Source organism: Halichoeres trimaculatus, unplaced genomic scaffold (assembly GCF_033239565.1).
Source record: "Halichoeres trimaculatus isolate MK-OKI-2021-1 unplaced genomic scaffold, fHalTri1.1 fHalTri1_scaffold_17, whole genome shotgun sequence".
NCBI lineage: Eukaryota > Metazoa > Chordata > Actinopteri > Labriformes > Labridae > Halichoeres > Halichoeres trimaculatus.
The window spans coordinates 30,144,285-30,158,655 of record NW_027437195.1 but is presented as its reverse complement, the minus strand read 5'-3'; the positions used below and the strand labels follow the sequence as shown (position 1 = coordinate 30,158,655).

Below are 14,371 nucleotides of genomic sequence, written 5' to 3'. Positions count from 1 at the left end.
CATTTATTTGTTCCTTGCATCAATGTTTAAATAGTTATGCTCTTTGTTGTTGTTCAAAGAGCCTTTTGAAGCCTGTAATATTCCAGTAGAGTATAAAACAAACAGTATTGTGTAAAAAAGGCAGCTTGAGTTTGTAGCTTTTGTTTTGTGTTTGAGGACTGATCTCTCAGACATTCAGCTTTTTTTATCCCCAGCTCTTTGAGCTTAAACTCTTGTGTTAGAGAATAAAACATAGCTTTAGCACAGCAGTCGAGTCACTTCCTGTTGATTTGTAAAACAGATTTCTACTTTGTGCGCTGATAAAACTGAACCACAGCTTTCTCCTGCTCGCGAGTCTCGATGGAGCCGCTCCTCATCCTCCGGATCTCGTTGATGGCGTCGATCCCTGAGATCTTCCTCGTCTTCACCAGGTAGCAGGCCAGCATGGTCCCTGTTCTGCCGTGACCGTGCATGCAGTGGACTCCCACGCCCTGAAGAGGAATGACAGGGTTTGTTTTGTTGAGTCAGTCAAAACACAGCGTAAAAACTGCACCCTGCATCAGTCAGTGAAAGGAGACGGAGTCTGCATTTTGTTTTTGTGTTTAAAAGATCATCAGGAAACTAAAAAGCAAATATTTTAATCAGAGATGACATTAAAACATGTTTTACAGGAAGTCTGATGCAGTGATTGCTGGATTTGTTTTTGTTTTGGGATGTACACTTGAATATCGAGGCCAATAACAGCTTAAGTCTGTATGTTTTGATAATAAATGAGTAATTCATGACAAAATACTGGAACATATTTTAAAAATAGCTTGAAAAATAATTAAACTGTGAATTTTGTCTGAAAATTTCAATGTGAATCACCTGAAACTGTGACACAGCCTTTAAAACAGTATAATAACTAAACTCTGACACTTGCTTTAAAGTGTTTATTTTATTTACAGCTTGATTACTTGACATTTGAGGATTGTTTCAGGGTTGTTAAAGCACTTTTCTCTTTCCATTGTTTCAGGATTTTCTTTAAAGTTAAGTTAATTTAAAATCTAAGCTCTGTCTAAGCCGGGAGGAGCCACAAAATCTACTTTAACTTTACAATTAAGACAAAAAATGTAAAAAAAAAAAAAAATAATAATAATAAGATAAAATAAATAAAAATAAAAAAATAAAAAATTATATGGTAAATATCTAGTAAATTTAAAAAAATATATTATTTCATTATTTATCTAGTTATTTTCTTTGAAAAAATTGCTAATTTTATAAAAAGAAGACAAATTGGAACATCATAAATTTCATAAACTTGCAAAATTTAAAATTTTTAAAAATTGTATAATTACAAAAAATTGCCAAAATTGTCAAAATAAATTGTAAAAATTTGCAAAATTTTCCAAATATTTTTTTTTTAAGTTTTAAAAAATGTCAAATAATTAAAATTTGAAAAAAATTGCAAAAAATAAAAAAGAAAGCTTTATTGCAAAATTATTTATTTATTTTCAATGTCTTCAATTGTCAATACCCTCTTTAAGATTTTAATTTTTTATTTCAGTAATATTTTTTTAAGGCGACTGCAAAGAGCCAGAGGCTGCAGACCCTTGGTCAACTCTTACCTCGTCTTTCGAGTTGGCCTCTTCCACTATAGCCAGAAATCGATCGATCTGGCTCGGTGAAGGAGGGGTAAAGTCCGCTATCTTGATGTGGTGCAGCTGTAAATCTGGACAGGAATCGTGATAAGGTGGTTTCCTCTCACACAGGCAGACCAGGTGTTTGATCCCATTGTCCAGCAGGTACTGGTAGTCAGAGGTCATCCTGGGGAACGCCAGGCCGGCCAGCTTTCCTCGTTCAACCCAGGAGAAGTTGTTGGGAGCCAGGGAGGACATGCTTATCAAACTGTGGAGAGGAGAGAAAAACAAAGGCAGGAAGTCAGTTTACCCACTCTGATAACAAATAAACACCTGATGTTTGAAGTCACCTGGATGGGACCAAAGACAAGACCCACACACACATGAATGTAATCACAACAACTTTGTCACAATGGAAAGCAATTCAACAAATATTACCTTAAAAAATGATGAATAATCCAGTTATACTGATAGTGAAGCCAGCAACAAATACAAAAACCCTTACTGTGAGAGTGAACAGCACACAGGGTTTGACAGACTCAAGCTATTTGTCTTATCCTCCCTCAGCAAACAGGCAGGGCTCGATAGACCAGTGTTTGTGAACGGGATTAGTTTCATGGCAGGACATATTTCATCATAATACATACAGATTAACTTTACAGGCCTCAGTCACTAACTCCAACATAGAGAAACTTAAAGTCAGCCAAAGCAAAGCTCCTCACTACAGCACACATGCTGTTTCACTTACCGTATCGCTACCTAAACCTATAACAGTTCAGAGATTTCTATGTTCACTGTAAACAGAGATTATTGTCACACCCTGTGTTTACTTTGACATGTTAGTCTTCAAACTATAGCTGCAGTAACAGTAGAACTGTCCATACGGGCTACAACTAATGTTAGCAGCTGCACTGCACGGCAGCAGAGGGATGACAGCGGATGAAGTTAGCTTCACATTCGACTAAACGTAAGCGCGGTGCGTTCAGGTGCATCTCGCATAAAAATAAACATTAGACGGACTCTATATTTCTCACGACAGCATATTAATGACGATATTTCTTGCTTTAAAAGGCGATGGAAACAGTTGACAGTTTTAACATTTAATAGCTAGTCTGGATATGTAACACAGATATCCGCAATTCAATTCTTCTTAGTCAAATTGAACATTTCAGATATCCACAGTGACATTATTCCTATCCACAATTGTAATTTCAACTTAATTCCTCCTTGGACAAATCACGCCCCTTTCCCCATTCATGTGTGTGGGGTTTCTCATTACATATATCTTAAATTCAGTTATGGATAGACACAATGTGAGATGTGGATATCTGCAACTAAATTGTGACTACCTATGAATCTAGTTGCTGATATCTACAATTTCATTCTGGCTAGTCACAATTCCAAATCAAGATATCTTCAACCCCCTTCCATTAAAGATATCTATAATAGCATTTATAGATATCTTTAATTACATTTAGACTATTCAAAAATGCAGTTACAGATATCTTTGATTTGATTTGATTTGATTTGATTTGATTTCAGTCATGTCAGCACACTTATACAATATCACACATTTTCAATAGATGATCACATTGTACGTGTCCGAAAGGGAAGACGGGAGAAGCAGAGCTTATCTAGTCCCGTCCCCATTTCCTCAATATTTAGTCTCCTCTTTTTCACATATCATCAGATTATTATGAATTTTGATTCCATTTACAGATGTATGACATAATTCTTGATTGTCTTTTAGTGTCCATATTTGATCGTTAATGTCCATCACTTGTCTTACAACATCACTTCATTCACAATCATTGTTTAGGAACATTTTGTCCTTCCTGCTGTCTTACAGACCAAACAAACCCACATATTTACATTTCAGCATTCTTCAGTCTTGACAATTTTGGATGATACACACTTAGCCATTATCATTTTCATATCCGTTAAAGGTCATTTTGACCATTTTTTTTTCTTAAATATGTTCATGGAACCGCTGCACCTGGTTTCTCCTTGTAGCTCGTGTTTATTTGGGTTTAGTAAGTCAATGTTAGTAATACCATAGATTAAACATTTTTTTCTGCCCAATTTCTGAGAAGAGATCTCCAGCATATGTGATGAAGCTGTTCAGATTCGAACTTGGTGCTCTGTAAATACAACAAATAATAATATTACAATTCTTCTTTGTATGGATTTCAGCCGTAATGCATTCTAATATGTTGTCAATTACTACAGCTATTTCCTTCAACACTCTGAATTGGATATTTTCAGCTATGAAAATATCAAATTCAGAGGATCTTGAACTGGAATTACACCTAGTCAGAATGAAATTGTAGATATCTGCAACTGGATAGCCATGATTTAGTAGCAGATATCTATAATCAAGTTACAGATATCTTTAAATTAAATGTGGTTAGAGATATCTCAAATTCGAGATATCTTAAACTTTTATTTTGACTAGTCAAAATGTAATTACAGATAGGCGAATTGATGTTGACGATATCTGTTTGTTGTTACTTGTTCGATTTAATGGCATTTTCTAAATATCTTGTCGATGAACACAATCACCATTTCTTCTGCTAATAAAACTGTTAAAATGATTTTTTCTCTTCTCTCCTCCAGTTTATTTGGGTCAGTATCCAATGGGAAGCCTCGCATGTCCAGCGTCATGAACACATTTCTGACAGTCAAAATCACATTTAAGATATCTTTAACTGTAATTCTGGATAGTCCAAACTGAATTAGAGATATCTGCAAGTGACATTTAGGATGGGTGACGAGGTGAAGGGCAGCTTTTGGGGAGTCATTGCAGATATCTGTAACTCAGTTTGACTAGTGGAAACTGAGCTACAGATATCTCTAACTGTTATTGTGACTAAAACTGAATAATAGATATCTCCAACTGTATTTTTGAATTGTCACAATTATGTTGTTGATATCTATAATGTTAATTCCGGAGAGTGAAATGTTAAAAGGGCTTGGCTTGCCATAACCCGCAGCCCCAGAGAGCACCACAAGGCGGCGTTTCCTCTCTGTCTGTGACGCAGTCAGAAATCACCTCTCGGATCGCGACGAGTCGACCGTTCGTGAACTTCTTTTTTAATTTGTTCAGCTAATTTTCGCCTATTTTTGATGCCCATGCATTAAAATGGGACAATAACACGACACTTTCTTGTTTTTGCTTGGCATTTCGACATTGTCAGGAGAAACTGTTGTTTTTTTGCTTGGTCATCCTGGAGTGCTTTATGCTAACCTGATGCTCATCGTTAGCCAATGCTAACAGCGGTTTACAACCCTACTAAGGAAACTTTCACGAAGGACATCGATCAAAAACGGTAAGTTTCATTCCGTATTTACTCTTTGTTGGTTCCCAGACAAAATGTGACCGTTTGAAACTTTAGGTCGTCAGTTTGCGGCTAATTTTTGCGTAACGCTAACTATGCTAAGCATGCAAGTTCGAGTTTGACGATCAGATCAGCACATTGCTAGGTGTCACTACCACAAAATGGAGTTTTAGCTACCTTTTCCACCCAGACTCACGATGTAAGTAATAAAACATGTCTTTTTGATAAGATATGTCTCCTTTTTTAAGATTGGAACGTCTAATGTTACTAAGTAAACTAGATTGGTTTAATAAAAATTTCGAGGTAGTGTCCAAAATCCACGATATTCCAGATAAATCAAACATTTTTCATTATTTCCAGCTTTCAGGACATCACTGGTGATTAAAATAGGGTTTAAATGTTGAATTAGATCAACAACGGTTATGAAACGTCGAATTGAGCCGCTGGCGCCGTAAATTCCGTTTACCGTGAACTGCTCATACGCATGCCACCAATGGGAAACCAACTTCAGCTCGTCTTCGCTTACAGTAACCTCTACGACTGTAACTGTACAGAGTTATGGCGCGTGTTTATGATGATAACAGCAGCTATATGAGCACTTTAAGAGGTGATTCACGGCACGTTTCACCTCAATTTACTTCCAATTGACTGAAAATACAAAATTAAGCTTCGCTGCGACTAATGCAGGCTGTTGAACCATTTTCTGAAATTGTAATTTCACGGGTTTTTCATGTCAGGATGGCCGAGCGGTCTAAGGCGCTGCGCTCAAGCTGGGGAACATTCGTCCGTCAAAGAAGGGGGAGAAGGGGGGAGGAGGGGGAAGAAGGAAAAAGGGAAGAAAAGAGAGGAAAAGAAGAAAAAGAGAAAGAAAACGAAAAAATCCGAGGTTATTCAGCAATTTAACTTTTAAAAGAGTGTTTTCAATGCTTACAGAAGGTGATTTAAAACTTTAGATATTTGAACAAGTAGCGCACGGGACACGAACCGACGAACTTCATAAACGGATAGCTTGACGCTACACTTTTTGCCGTGTGACGCACATACCCATATATGGACCTCACTTCCGGGTCAACACAAAGGGATTCCCCAGTTTTAAAATTAGGGTTAATGGCGGTCAAGCGTGCTCCTAACTGATTGCTTTATTATGTCTCGCTCTTTATGGTAGGTTTTTGAAAATGCATATGTTGAAATGATAATAATGCATTTTAATAACGTTAAAATATTTTTTTAAATATGTTTATCATGGGAAATAATCGTTGATTACTTCTTCCTTTTTCTATAGGAAAAGAAGCTGCCTTAAGCCCACCATATGACCTGAAGAGCAGCTCCTCAACCTGAGATCTTCAGGAGTTTATCTGATGTCTACTGCAAACCACTTTTTATACGATACTAAATAACCCCTCTTTCTAGCATAATTCTTTTTCTGTATCAAAGATCATTATCTTATAGATATTGCAACATTGACAAATAACACTCTTTATTACAGTTGTTGACTGTTGTTAAAATCAATGGGTATGTTTTTTGTGTGTGTGTGTGTGTGTTTACCAGTGTTGAATAAAGATACACTTTTAGCTCGAGCTTTGTTTATTCACAGGGAAGAGAATGAGAAACAACTTATTACAGATTATGTAAAAAAGAACAAACACAACACCTCTATGATAATAAACTATGGTAATAAAAAAATCTGAATGCAACACATTTTACACACATATATACACAACAGCTATACTATTTTATTCACAACACTAATACTAAAATAATACTAACAACACTCATACTTTACAATAACTTACAATATGAAACTCTACAAAATATATACAATATTTACAATACAAAAATATGTACAATATTAACACTACAAAAATATATACAATATTTACACTGCAAAAATATGTACAATATTTACACTACAAATAATTTTTGAAATTATTTTTTGGGTACTGCCTTCCTCATTTCCTCCAACCACTGCTTCTTGGTTTTGGTTTCAAAGGAAGGACAGTACACTTTGCCATAGTACTGGCTGTGTCCAGTGTCAGCAGTGCGGAACTGACCACACTTTTTGCAAGTGTTTGCCTCCACTGTCCGCTGGTACGGCCTTTTAGGAGTCACTCCTTCCATGGTGCTGCTGGTAGGTGCTCCTGTCTGTGGACTGGTACCCGGTAAAACTGCCAAGACAACTGGTACCAGTCCCACATTTTGTCCTGCAGGCCCAACAAGCTGTGTGGTCAGCAAGGGTCCTGGTGCAGGGGGGCTGACAAACAAAGGCCTCTTGCCTGTTGGTTTAGGCAAGATGTTGCGCTGGACCTGACTGGGAGCTCTCTGCCTCTGATGTGCCTGGCCAGCTGTGCTCTCAGGCAACCAGTACTGATGCTCCTGCTGTGCTGGTACAGGGTGAGCAGGTAGCACTCTGGCATCCTGAAGAGGCTCCGCAGAAGCTGAGACGGCTGGAGGTAAGGTGGTACCCTGAAGCAGCACAGACAGCTCCTGTTTTTTCTGCCTGTTATTGTGCCACTGTATCAGGGTGTTCTGGTTTACCTCCACCAGTTGGATCTCAGTTTGCTGCATCACTAGCGAGTTCCCTAGGACCAGCTGCCTTATCTTGTGGTAATCCCTCAAGATAAGGGACCACCTTGAGTCTGCCCTCTTCCCTCTTCTCACTGGGCCTGGGTGGAGGTTGCAGAGTCTTATAAAAATGTTCTCCACCAACCGACAGCAGTCCGGCCACTGTGCAGGTGAGCTACTTGCTCCTAACATGCAGCGGGTGGTGCTCTCAACGCCAGGCGTAGTTGTGGGCTTCTTCGGTGTTCGAAACCGCCCACTCAAGAGTCTCTCCTGATGTCGAGCTGCGTATATGACCCGCCGCTTGTCGTGCTCATCCAGGCTTTCCCACAGTGCTTTGATGGTGCTGGCCTGCTGGTTGGTGAGACACAAAGATGTCTGACTCCGCAGTTCCACCAAAAACTCAGCAAGTCTGTCCACATGCTGGTAGCCAGGCACATTTTGCTCATCCACAGCCTGTGAAGATATGAAACATATTTGAAAGTATGTTAATGTAAATCCTTGAATCACGTTGACCTTTTTTTGACACATTTCTGATGTTCCTTATTAAATAGAAAAAACATACTACTGCTCAACCACTGTTTGAGGGCCTGTAAGGCCTATTTGTATTAAACTACGCACCCTTTAGATATTTGTTTTACACAGTTGTGCATCGAGGATTCCCTCTCCTATATCTGTCTCTGTTCAAGTCAATTTGTGCTGCTCTCTGAAGGGAGTAGTTAACCAATTCCTAAGAGATTTAAAGGTTCTGTCTCATGATTTCTAGCAATAAATAGCTGTACTTTTTAACACAACAATAAACTTACAGGCCTCTAAAGACAGCTTTTTTTTCCTTGCCATTTTGAGCCTGTTAACCCAAAACAAGTGCTGAAACTTCAACCTAAAGATTGCCATGCTCCCTTTGTGTTCCTTTATTAATAAAACTATTTTAGGCTGTGCCACACAGTTTCAAAAGTGTTTTGTAATCAATTAGTCTTATAAAATGATTAACTTAGATTAGCAGCCATATTAGGAGTTCATGCAGAGGACTGACAGTTGCAAAAAAGTGGATCATTCTTTGAAAACCATCTGATTCATTTTAAGTTTGTGAAATGGATAAAAATTGTTTCTGATTGCAAAAAGTAAAGTGCAAGTGATCAAACTTTTGTGCAGTAATGCAAGTGCATATTTATTGTTAACACTTACCATGTCTTCATCATGAGCCTGCACGTCAACGCCAGCCTCAGAGGATGAAGTTGAAGGCAGAGTGGGAGGAGCAGAGGCCACTGCAGACGAGCAAGGAGCTAGTGATGCACAATAGGGAAAAAAACACCATATTACTACACATATAAAAAACTACAAAATGACTTGCAGAATTAGAGCTGGGGGATTATTGTGACTGAATTACAATTCCCATTTTCATTGCACTGCACCTGGTCATACTACTACCTATATAAAACCGAGATTTCTTTTCAGCCTTACCAGGAGCAATGGTTAATGTGCTCGGAGCCTGAGTGAAGGAGGTGCCCGATGATGATGGAGTTGAGGAACTGCAAAGAGCTGTCGTGCTGGGAGCTGTGGACAGGGAGGGGCCAGTTGTCAGAGGGGCAGGGGTGTGAGGCTCCTCCAGGTTTGCCACTGTTGGGTCCTCTGCTGCCTCAGCAAAGCCCTCATCCTCCTCTTCATCTTCCTCCACATTATGCTCCTCAATCAGCTGAGCAGTCTCCTCAGAATCAGGATGCATATCCTGCAGTGCCTGACCAGTCTGCCGGAACAGATACTGCAGGCCTATGAGCTCTCCTGAAACATCAGAGGCAAATGGATGATTAGGAAAACTGTTTGAATGATTTTTTTTTTCATCTCAGTTGTACGTCAAGTGGGTCTCAGTAATGCTAACCAGTGTAAGGTGTGGGTGGGCAGAACTCTGGGACCAACTTCCTGCCGAACAGCTTCTCAAAGTTTGTGTTCACAGAGTGAAGCAGGTCACCCGAGTAGCTGCGGAAAGGAGATGGCTCAGTTGACAGAGCAGCAGTGCCACGGTCCTGGTTCCACCTGTGGAGTCCTTCCAGCAGGTAAACCTGGAAATTCAGGCTGTTGGCACTGGTTCCTGGGGATAAACAGGTAAGTAGGTAAAATTGGTGATCAAGGACATAGTATATTAGTACATAACTTTAAATATATTTTTATTCTTAGACTTTGTGACACATTAACATAACTATAACACAAACACAAACCTGGGATGAAGCGGTTGAGGTGCAAATGAAAGGACTCTAAAGATGTAGAGCCCCTTGCACACCTGTAGGTGGGTAGCTGCACACCTCCCTTTGTGAGCTCTCCTGTTTTGATGTAGAGAGCCACACCTGGTGGGTCCTGGATGCACTTGACATGCTTCTTTTGGACATTCCAGATGTGCTCCATCCTCTCCATGTCAAACAGGGGAACTCCAAGGGAGTCATTACCGCTGGTCCCCATGAGCCCCAGCAGCAGCTCCTCCAGCAGCTGGGTGGTGGCCACTTCACCCCGGGTTCTCCGTCGACAGTGGAGAGCCAGCTCCTCCCTGGACAGGTTTCTGCTGATGTCAGCATCAGTGACTGGCAAGCCCTGGGATTGAAGCTGTTGTTTTTTCGCTTCACGCAACAAAGCTAAATCAGCTGCATCCCACTCAAATATGCACGCTGACAGGCGTGACATAAAGATTGGGTACAACTGATGAGCATCTGTCACGCACCCCAGGGCAAGTCGGCGCATGAAGTGCCAGATGTCTAGTCGAATGATGAGGTCCTGCCATCCACTGAACCTGGTCTTCAGCCTGGTCTCCCCTGTACTGGAGCAGCAGTCGCAGTCCACATACAAGGCAACAGGGGGATCAACACCAGCCTGCTGGTACCGCTTCACCAGGTCTGCTGCCATCATGTCCAGGCCTGCTCCCTCCTGAGCGGTCAGAACGCTGATCAGGATCTGACCATACTCGTTTCCCACAGAGGTGAGCCAGAGAGCGGTCCCCTTAGCTGTGCCTGCCAGCTTCTTAACGATCTAAAGTACAAAAAATTAAAAGGCCCTTTGTGATTATTTTCAGGACTCCTTATTCAATGGGACTAGTTAATAATATAAGTTTCCTGTATTAATGAAGGAGAAAAAATATAAACCTTTTTTGTTGAGTCCATCTTCAGAATTGTGCCGTAGATGGATGTGATCCGGGCTTTGATGTCCTCGAGCCTTGTCAAGATGTCCTGACTGTAAACGGAGAGGAGCCACTTACAGCTAGGCACCACAGCAGGCTCAGGGGGCTCAGGAAAAGTCATGGGCAGCAGTCCGGGGCGCTGCTGAAAGTCAACACACTCAGTGGTGTACCGTGCAACACGATGAAGCCACTCCTCTGAGTGGTTTTCTTTCAGCTGCTTTAAAACCCGTGTTGGACTGTTACCCAGACCTCTCTCCCGTAGAAGCCGGATCACACGGATGTCACAGGCGTATCTGAGTCAAAGACAGATAAATTAGTTAGAGTCTTAGTCTTTTTTATTTCTATTGTCAAGGCAAGAGAGAAAAAGGGATATTACTTACTTCTGAGTAAGGATGACCCTGAATTCAGACCTGTGAGCCAAGTCCAGCTGCCTGAGGACAGTCTGACTCCAAGAAACGTGGCTGGCTCTACATTTGGTGCAGGTCAGGGTTTCCGTCACCATATTGTAGGTCCTGTCCACGTCAAGCACCCGCCGTGCCCTCTTGTGCAGCCCTGCCCCTGTGAGCTGGTGCTGCTCACAGGCTGCATTAGGGCAGACCACCTTCACCTTCCACAATTTGTATGGCATCCATACAAAGAGTGGGTGGGCGAAAAAACGGTCTGGTGCTGGAGCCTGGTTGTACAGGTTGCTCGGCTGAGGAGGAAAGTACCAGAGCTTCAGATGGTCTTGAAGCTGAAGTTTCCCCTTGGGCCCCAACTTCAAGAGGAATTTTTCAATCCATTTGTGGTCTTCAGGTGGCAAACCCTCTGACCACAAGCGGGGCAGGTGAGCTGTTGAAGTCAGTGCTCCTGTCCCAGAGTCAGCAGCAGTCTGTAATATAAAAAAACAACGACAAAAATACTTAATACTAACCTTAAAGACTTGCGAGCTTCTGCGCACTATGAAGTGACATGTTAAATACTTACAGACACTGTGGCAACTTCTGCTGCTGGACTGGGGACAGGCACTGACTCTCGACCAACTGCATGAGAAGCTGGAGCCTTAAGAAACAGCAGGAATAGAACTCACATCAGTGATAGACTTTGAGAATATAATCTTAAACTAATACTCAGATAAAACACTACCATAGTATTGTTACAACTTTAAAATCTAATTTTGTTAACGAGGGAATTTAAACGTATTATTGTTTATGCGTAATGTCTTCAGAAAGTATTTGTAAAAATGCTTCTACAAAAAGAGTAGTTTTTAAAAAGTACTCACTGGGACGGGAACACTTGAAGGAGAGCTGGTACTTTCCTCAGTGGGGTCTGTGACTGTGGCTTGGGTCTGTAGAGCAGTCAGTTTTAGTTATTTACCAAAAAAATGACTCAAGCTTATAGGTTACTACATAATCTCTATTTACCTTGGTTACTCTTCTGGCCAGGCTTAGATTTGGCTTGGCAGCAGCAGACTGGGCACCACCAAATCTTGACTTAGTAAACTGAAAGGCAAAGAAGCAAAGGGCTTTGTTAGAGCTGTACTAGGGATACAATTGTCAATATACATTAAGGTACAAAACAGTTGTCACAGCCATGGTCAGTTTATGAGTAAGATTATTTGTCTGTTTACCATTGCCAAAGTCAAATAAGGCCGCTTCTTTTGGCCCTCCGGTCTTGGTTCTGCTGGAGAACTCTGTTGTCCTACAGCCCTCTCGATTGGACCTGCTGCTAAAGTCTGCTGGCCAACAGAGCCTCTTACAGGAGGACCTACTGATGCCCCCTGAGCCGCATCTCCTGCTGCCCCCTGGACCGGACCGCCTGCTGCTGTCTGCTGTGCAGAAACTTCACCACGGCCCACAGTCGCCGTTGGTTGCCCTCCTGGCCGGGGAGCAACACTCGATGTGGTCGGCTGTTAAACAGAGTAGACACAGCTTTATGTGGTGTACTGATGAGTAAAAACACTGTATCCTTATAGTTTTACCTTCTGCACATGAAATCCACACAGGCACTTCCTCTCCTGCCCAAACAAAGACATCTGGCCATGAGTCTGCATTGGGCATTTCTCAATCTAAAAATAAAGAGAATCATTTGGTTAAAAATGTAATAGTCATCATTTTTTTCCAGCTACTTAAAAATGGTAAAAAAAAATGCCCATTTCAGTTAACTCTATAAAAGTTTAACCTTATCCTTTGTTTGAAGAAAATATTAGTGAATGGTACAGTAAGATTACATGGTAAAATCCAAAATCGATCAACTCTCACCCTCTGATACAGCTCATACCACTTCTTCTGTCTGGGAGCAGGTCTGTTGCCTTCATCGGCAGGCCAGGTTCCTGTGTTGGCAAACCTCCTCAGGCGGGACATCCACTCTGAGTCAGACATTGCCTTGTGGGACTTTGTCTTTTTGGTTGCCTTTATTTAAGGAGAGTTTTGATATTAATACTATATTAATATGACATTAACTGTAAATTTAGATATGTTGGCTCTGTGCAATAGTGTAACAGAAGAATGAAAAAGAAAAAGAAACATGTCATATTAGCCATTGCTTCAATTTAAAGTGCATGAAATAATAGACTTGATACAATTATTACAATACTATTATAGGAAACGCGACATTTTGCTGGTTAACAAACATTGTGAGAGAAACGTCTTGCATAGTAACTAACTAGGTAAATTTTCAATGGCTGTCCGTGGATTAATAACATTGTCACTTAAACCGAGCTCATATCGACTTAAGTGAAATACTTATGAATGACAAGAATTTGCGCTATGTATATATTCTTATAGTCTTTGGTCAATTAAGTGACTTTTTTTGACGGACCCGACGTTTCTTTTGACGTTTACAGCACAGCCGCCATTGTTGTGATCGGCACTGTGTTTTCAGTTAGCCTACCTTTTATTTACCTATGTGTAATAACGGCGCTGTACCGGACCATAACAGTGGAACTTGGTACAATTTAGTTAAAAGTTAAGATGAAATAATCACAATGAAAAAGCGAAACATTAGTGGCTCAGTTTTCTTGTTTTATTGCTTACTCGCGACACAGACCGGCAAGTCGAAAAAGGGAATCCCCCGTCAAAGTTAGCTAAATACGTCTTTATGACAGTATCAATAGGTGAAATATTTAGATAACTCTTAAAAGTTGTCACACACCACTATATTTATATAAAATACTTACCATTTCGTAGAGTACAGGGAGATTTGGGAGCTTGTCAATCCGCTTTCTTTGACAGTGACCGGCAAGTGTACACAATCTCCGAGAAGCGTGGGGGAGGGGCAAAGGAAAAAAAAAATCCAACATTTCTGCGCCGTGACTGGTTAAATGTTGGACTCGGGGAAGAATTGGTAAACGTGATTGGTCAAGAATGTTGGAGAATGTTGGATTTGCGAAACTGCCATTGGCTGTAATCTTCAATATTGGAATACACTTGCCGGACTATCCTTCGGCTGCTGGCGCTCAGGTCGCAGTCTCCTCTGGAGGCGTGGGTTCGAATCCCACTTCTGACAATAACCTTTTTTCCAGGGTATTATTTTCACAATTTTCCAATAAAAAATACATTTTTAAATATTTTTTATGATAACATATTATTTTCATGCCTTGTGGTGTACAGTTAGCGCTCTAAACAAGTATGCACACTAGCCCAGCATTTATTGTTGTTACTGTACCCAGGAGCAGCCTGTGTAGTTGGGGCAGCGGGCTCCTCTGTTGACGCGGGTTCGCGCCCCGCTTCCGTAAG

The 14,371-nt window shown here is 40.9% G+C and overlaps 1 protein-coding gene across 2 annotated transcripts; it reads right to left on the bottom strand.

Moving 5' to 3' along the window:
* Positions 1 to 284: 284 nt before the first annotated feature.
* Positions 285 to 2,542, bottom strand: dusp23b (dual specificity phosphatase 23b). 2 transcript variants are annotated; one of them, XM_074691486.1, is made up of 3 exons: positions 2,347 to 2,542; positions 1,587 to 1,866; positions 285 to 470 (listed from the first exon to the last, which is right to left on the bottom strand). In XM_074691486.1, exons 2-3 carry the CDS (start codon positions 1,854 to 1,856, stop codon positions 285 to 287), a joined length of 456 nt encoding a protein of 151 aa, XP_074547587.1. In that variant the 5' UTR covers positions 1,857 to 1,866; positions 2,347 to 2,542. The 2 variants fall into 2 exon arrangements, with proteins under 2 accessions (XP_074547587.1, XP_074547588.1); XM_074691487.1 differs by lacking the exon at positions 2,347 to 2,542 and adding an exon at positions 2,037 to 2,326.
* Positions 2,543 to 14,371: the final 11,829 nt, after the last annotated feature.

Bases quoted from the DNA above. Each gene is read 5' to 3' on its own strand.
- dusp23b (XM_074691486.1), bottom strand. From the start codon at position 1,856: ATGTCCTCCCTGGCTCCCAACAACTTCTCCTGGGTTGAACGAGGAAAG. The intron at 471-1,586 runs GTAAGAGTTGAC...ATTCCTCTTCAG, and splicing joins AGGCCAACTCGAAAGACGAG to GGCGTGGGAGTCCACTGCAT.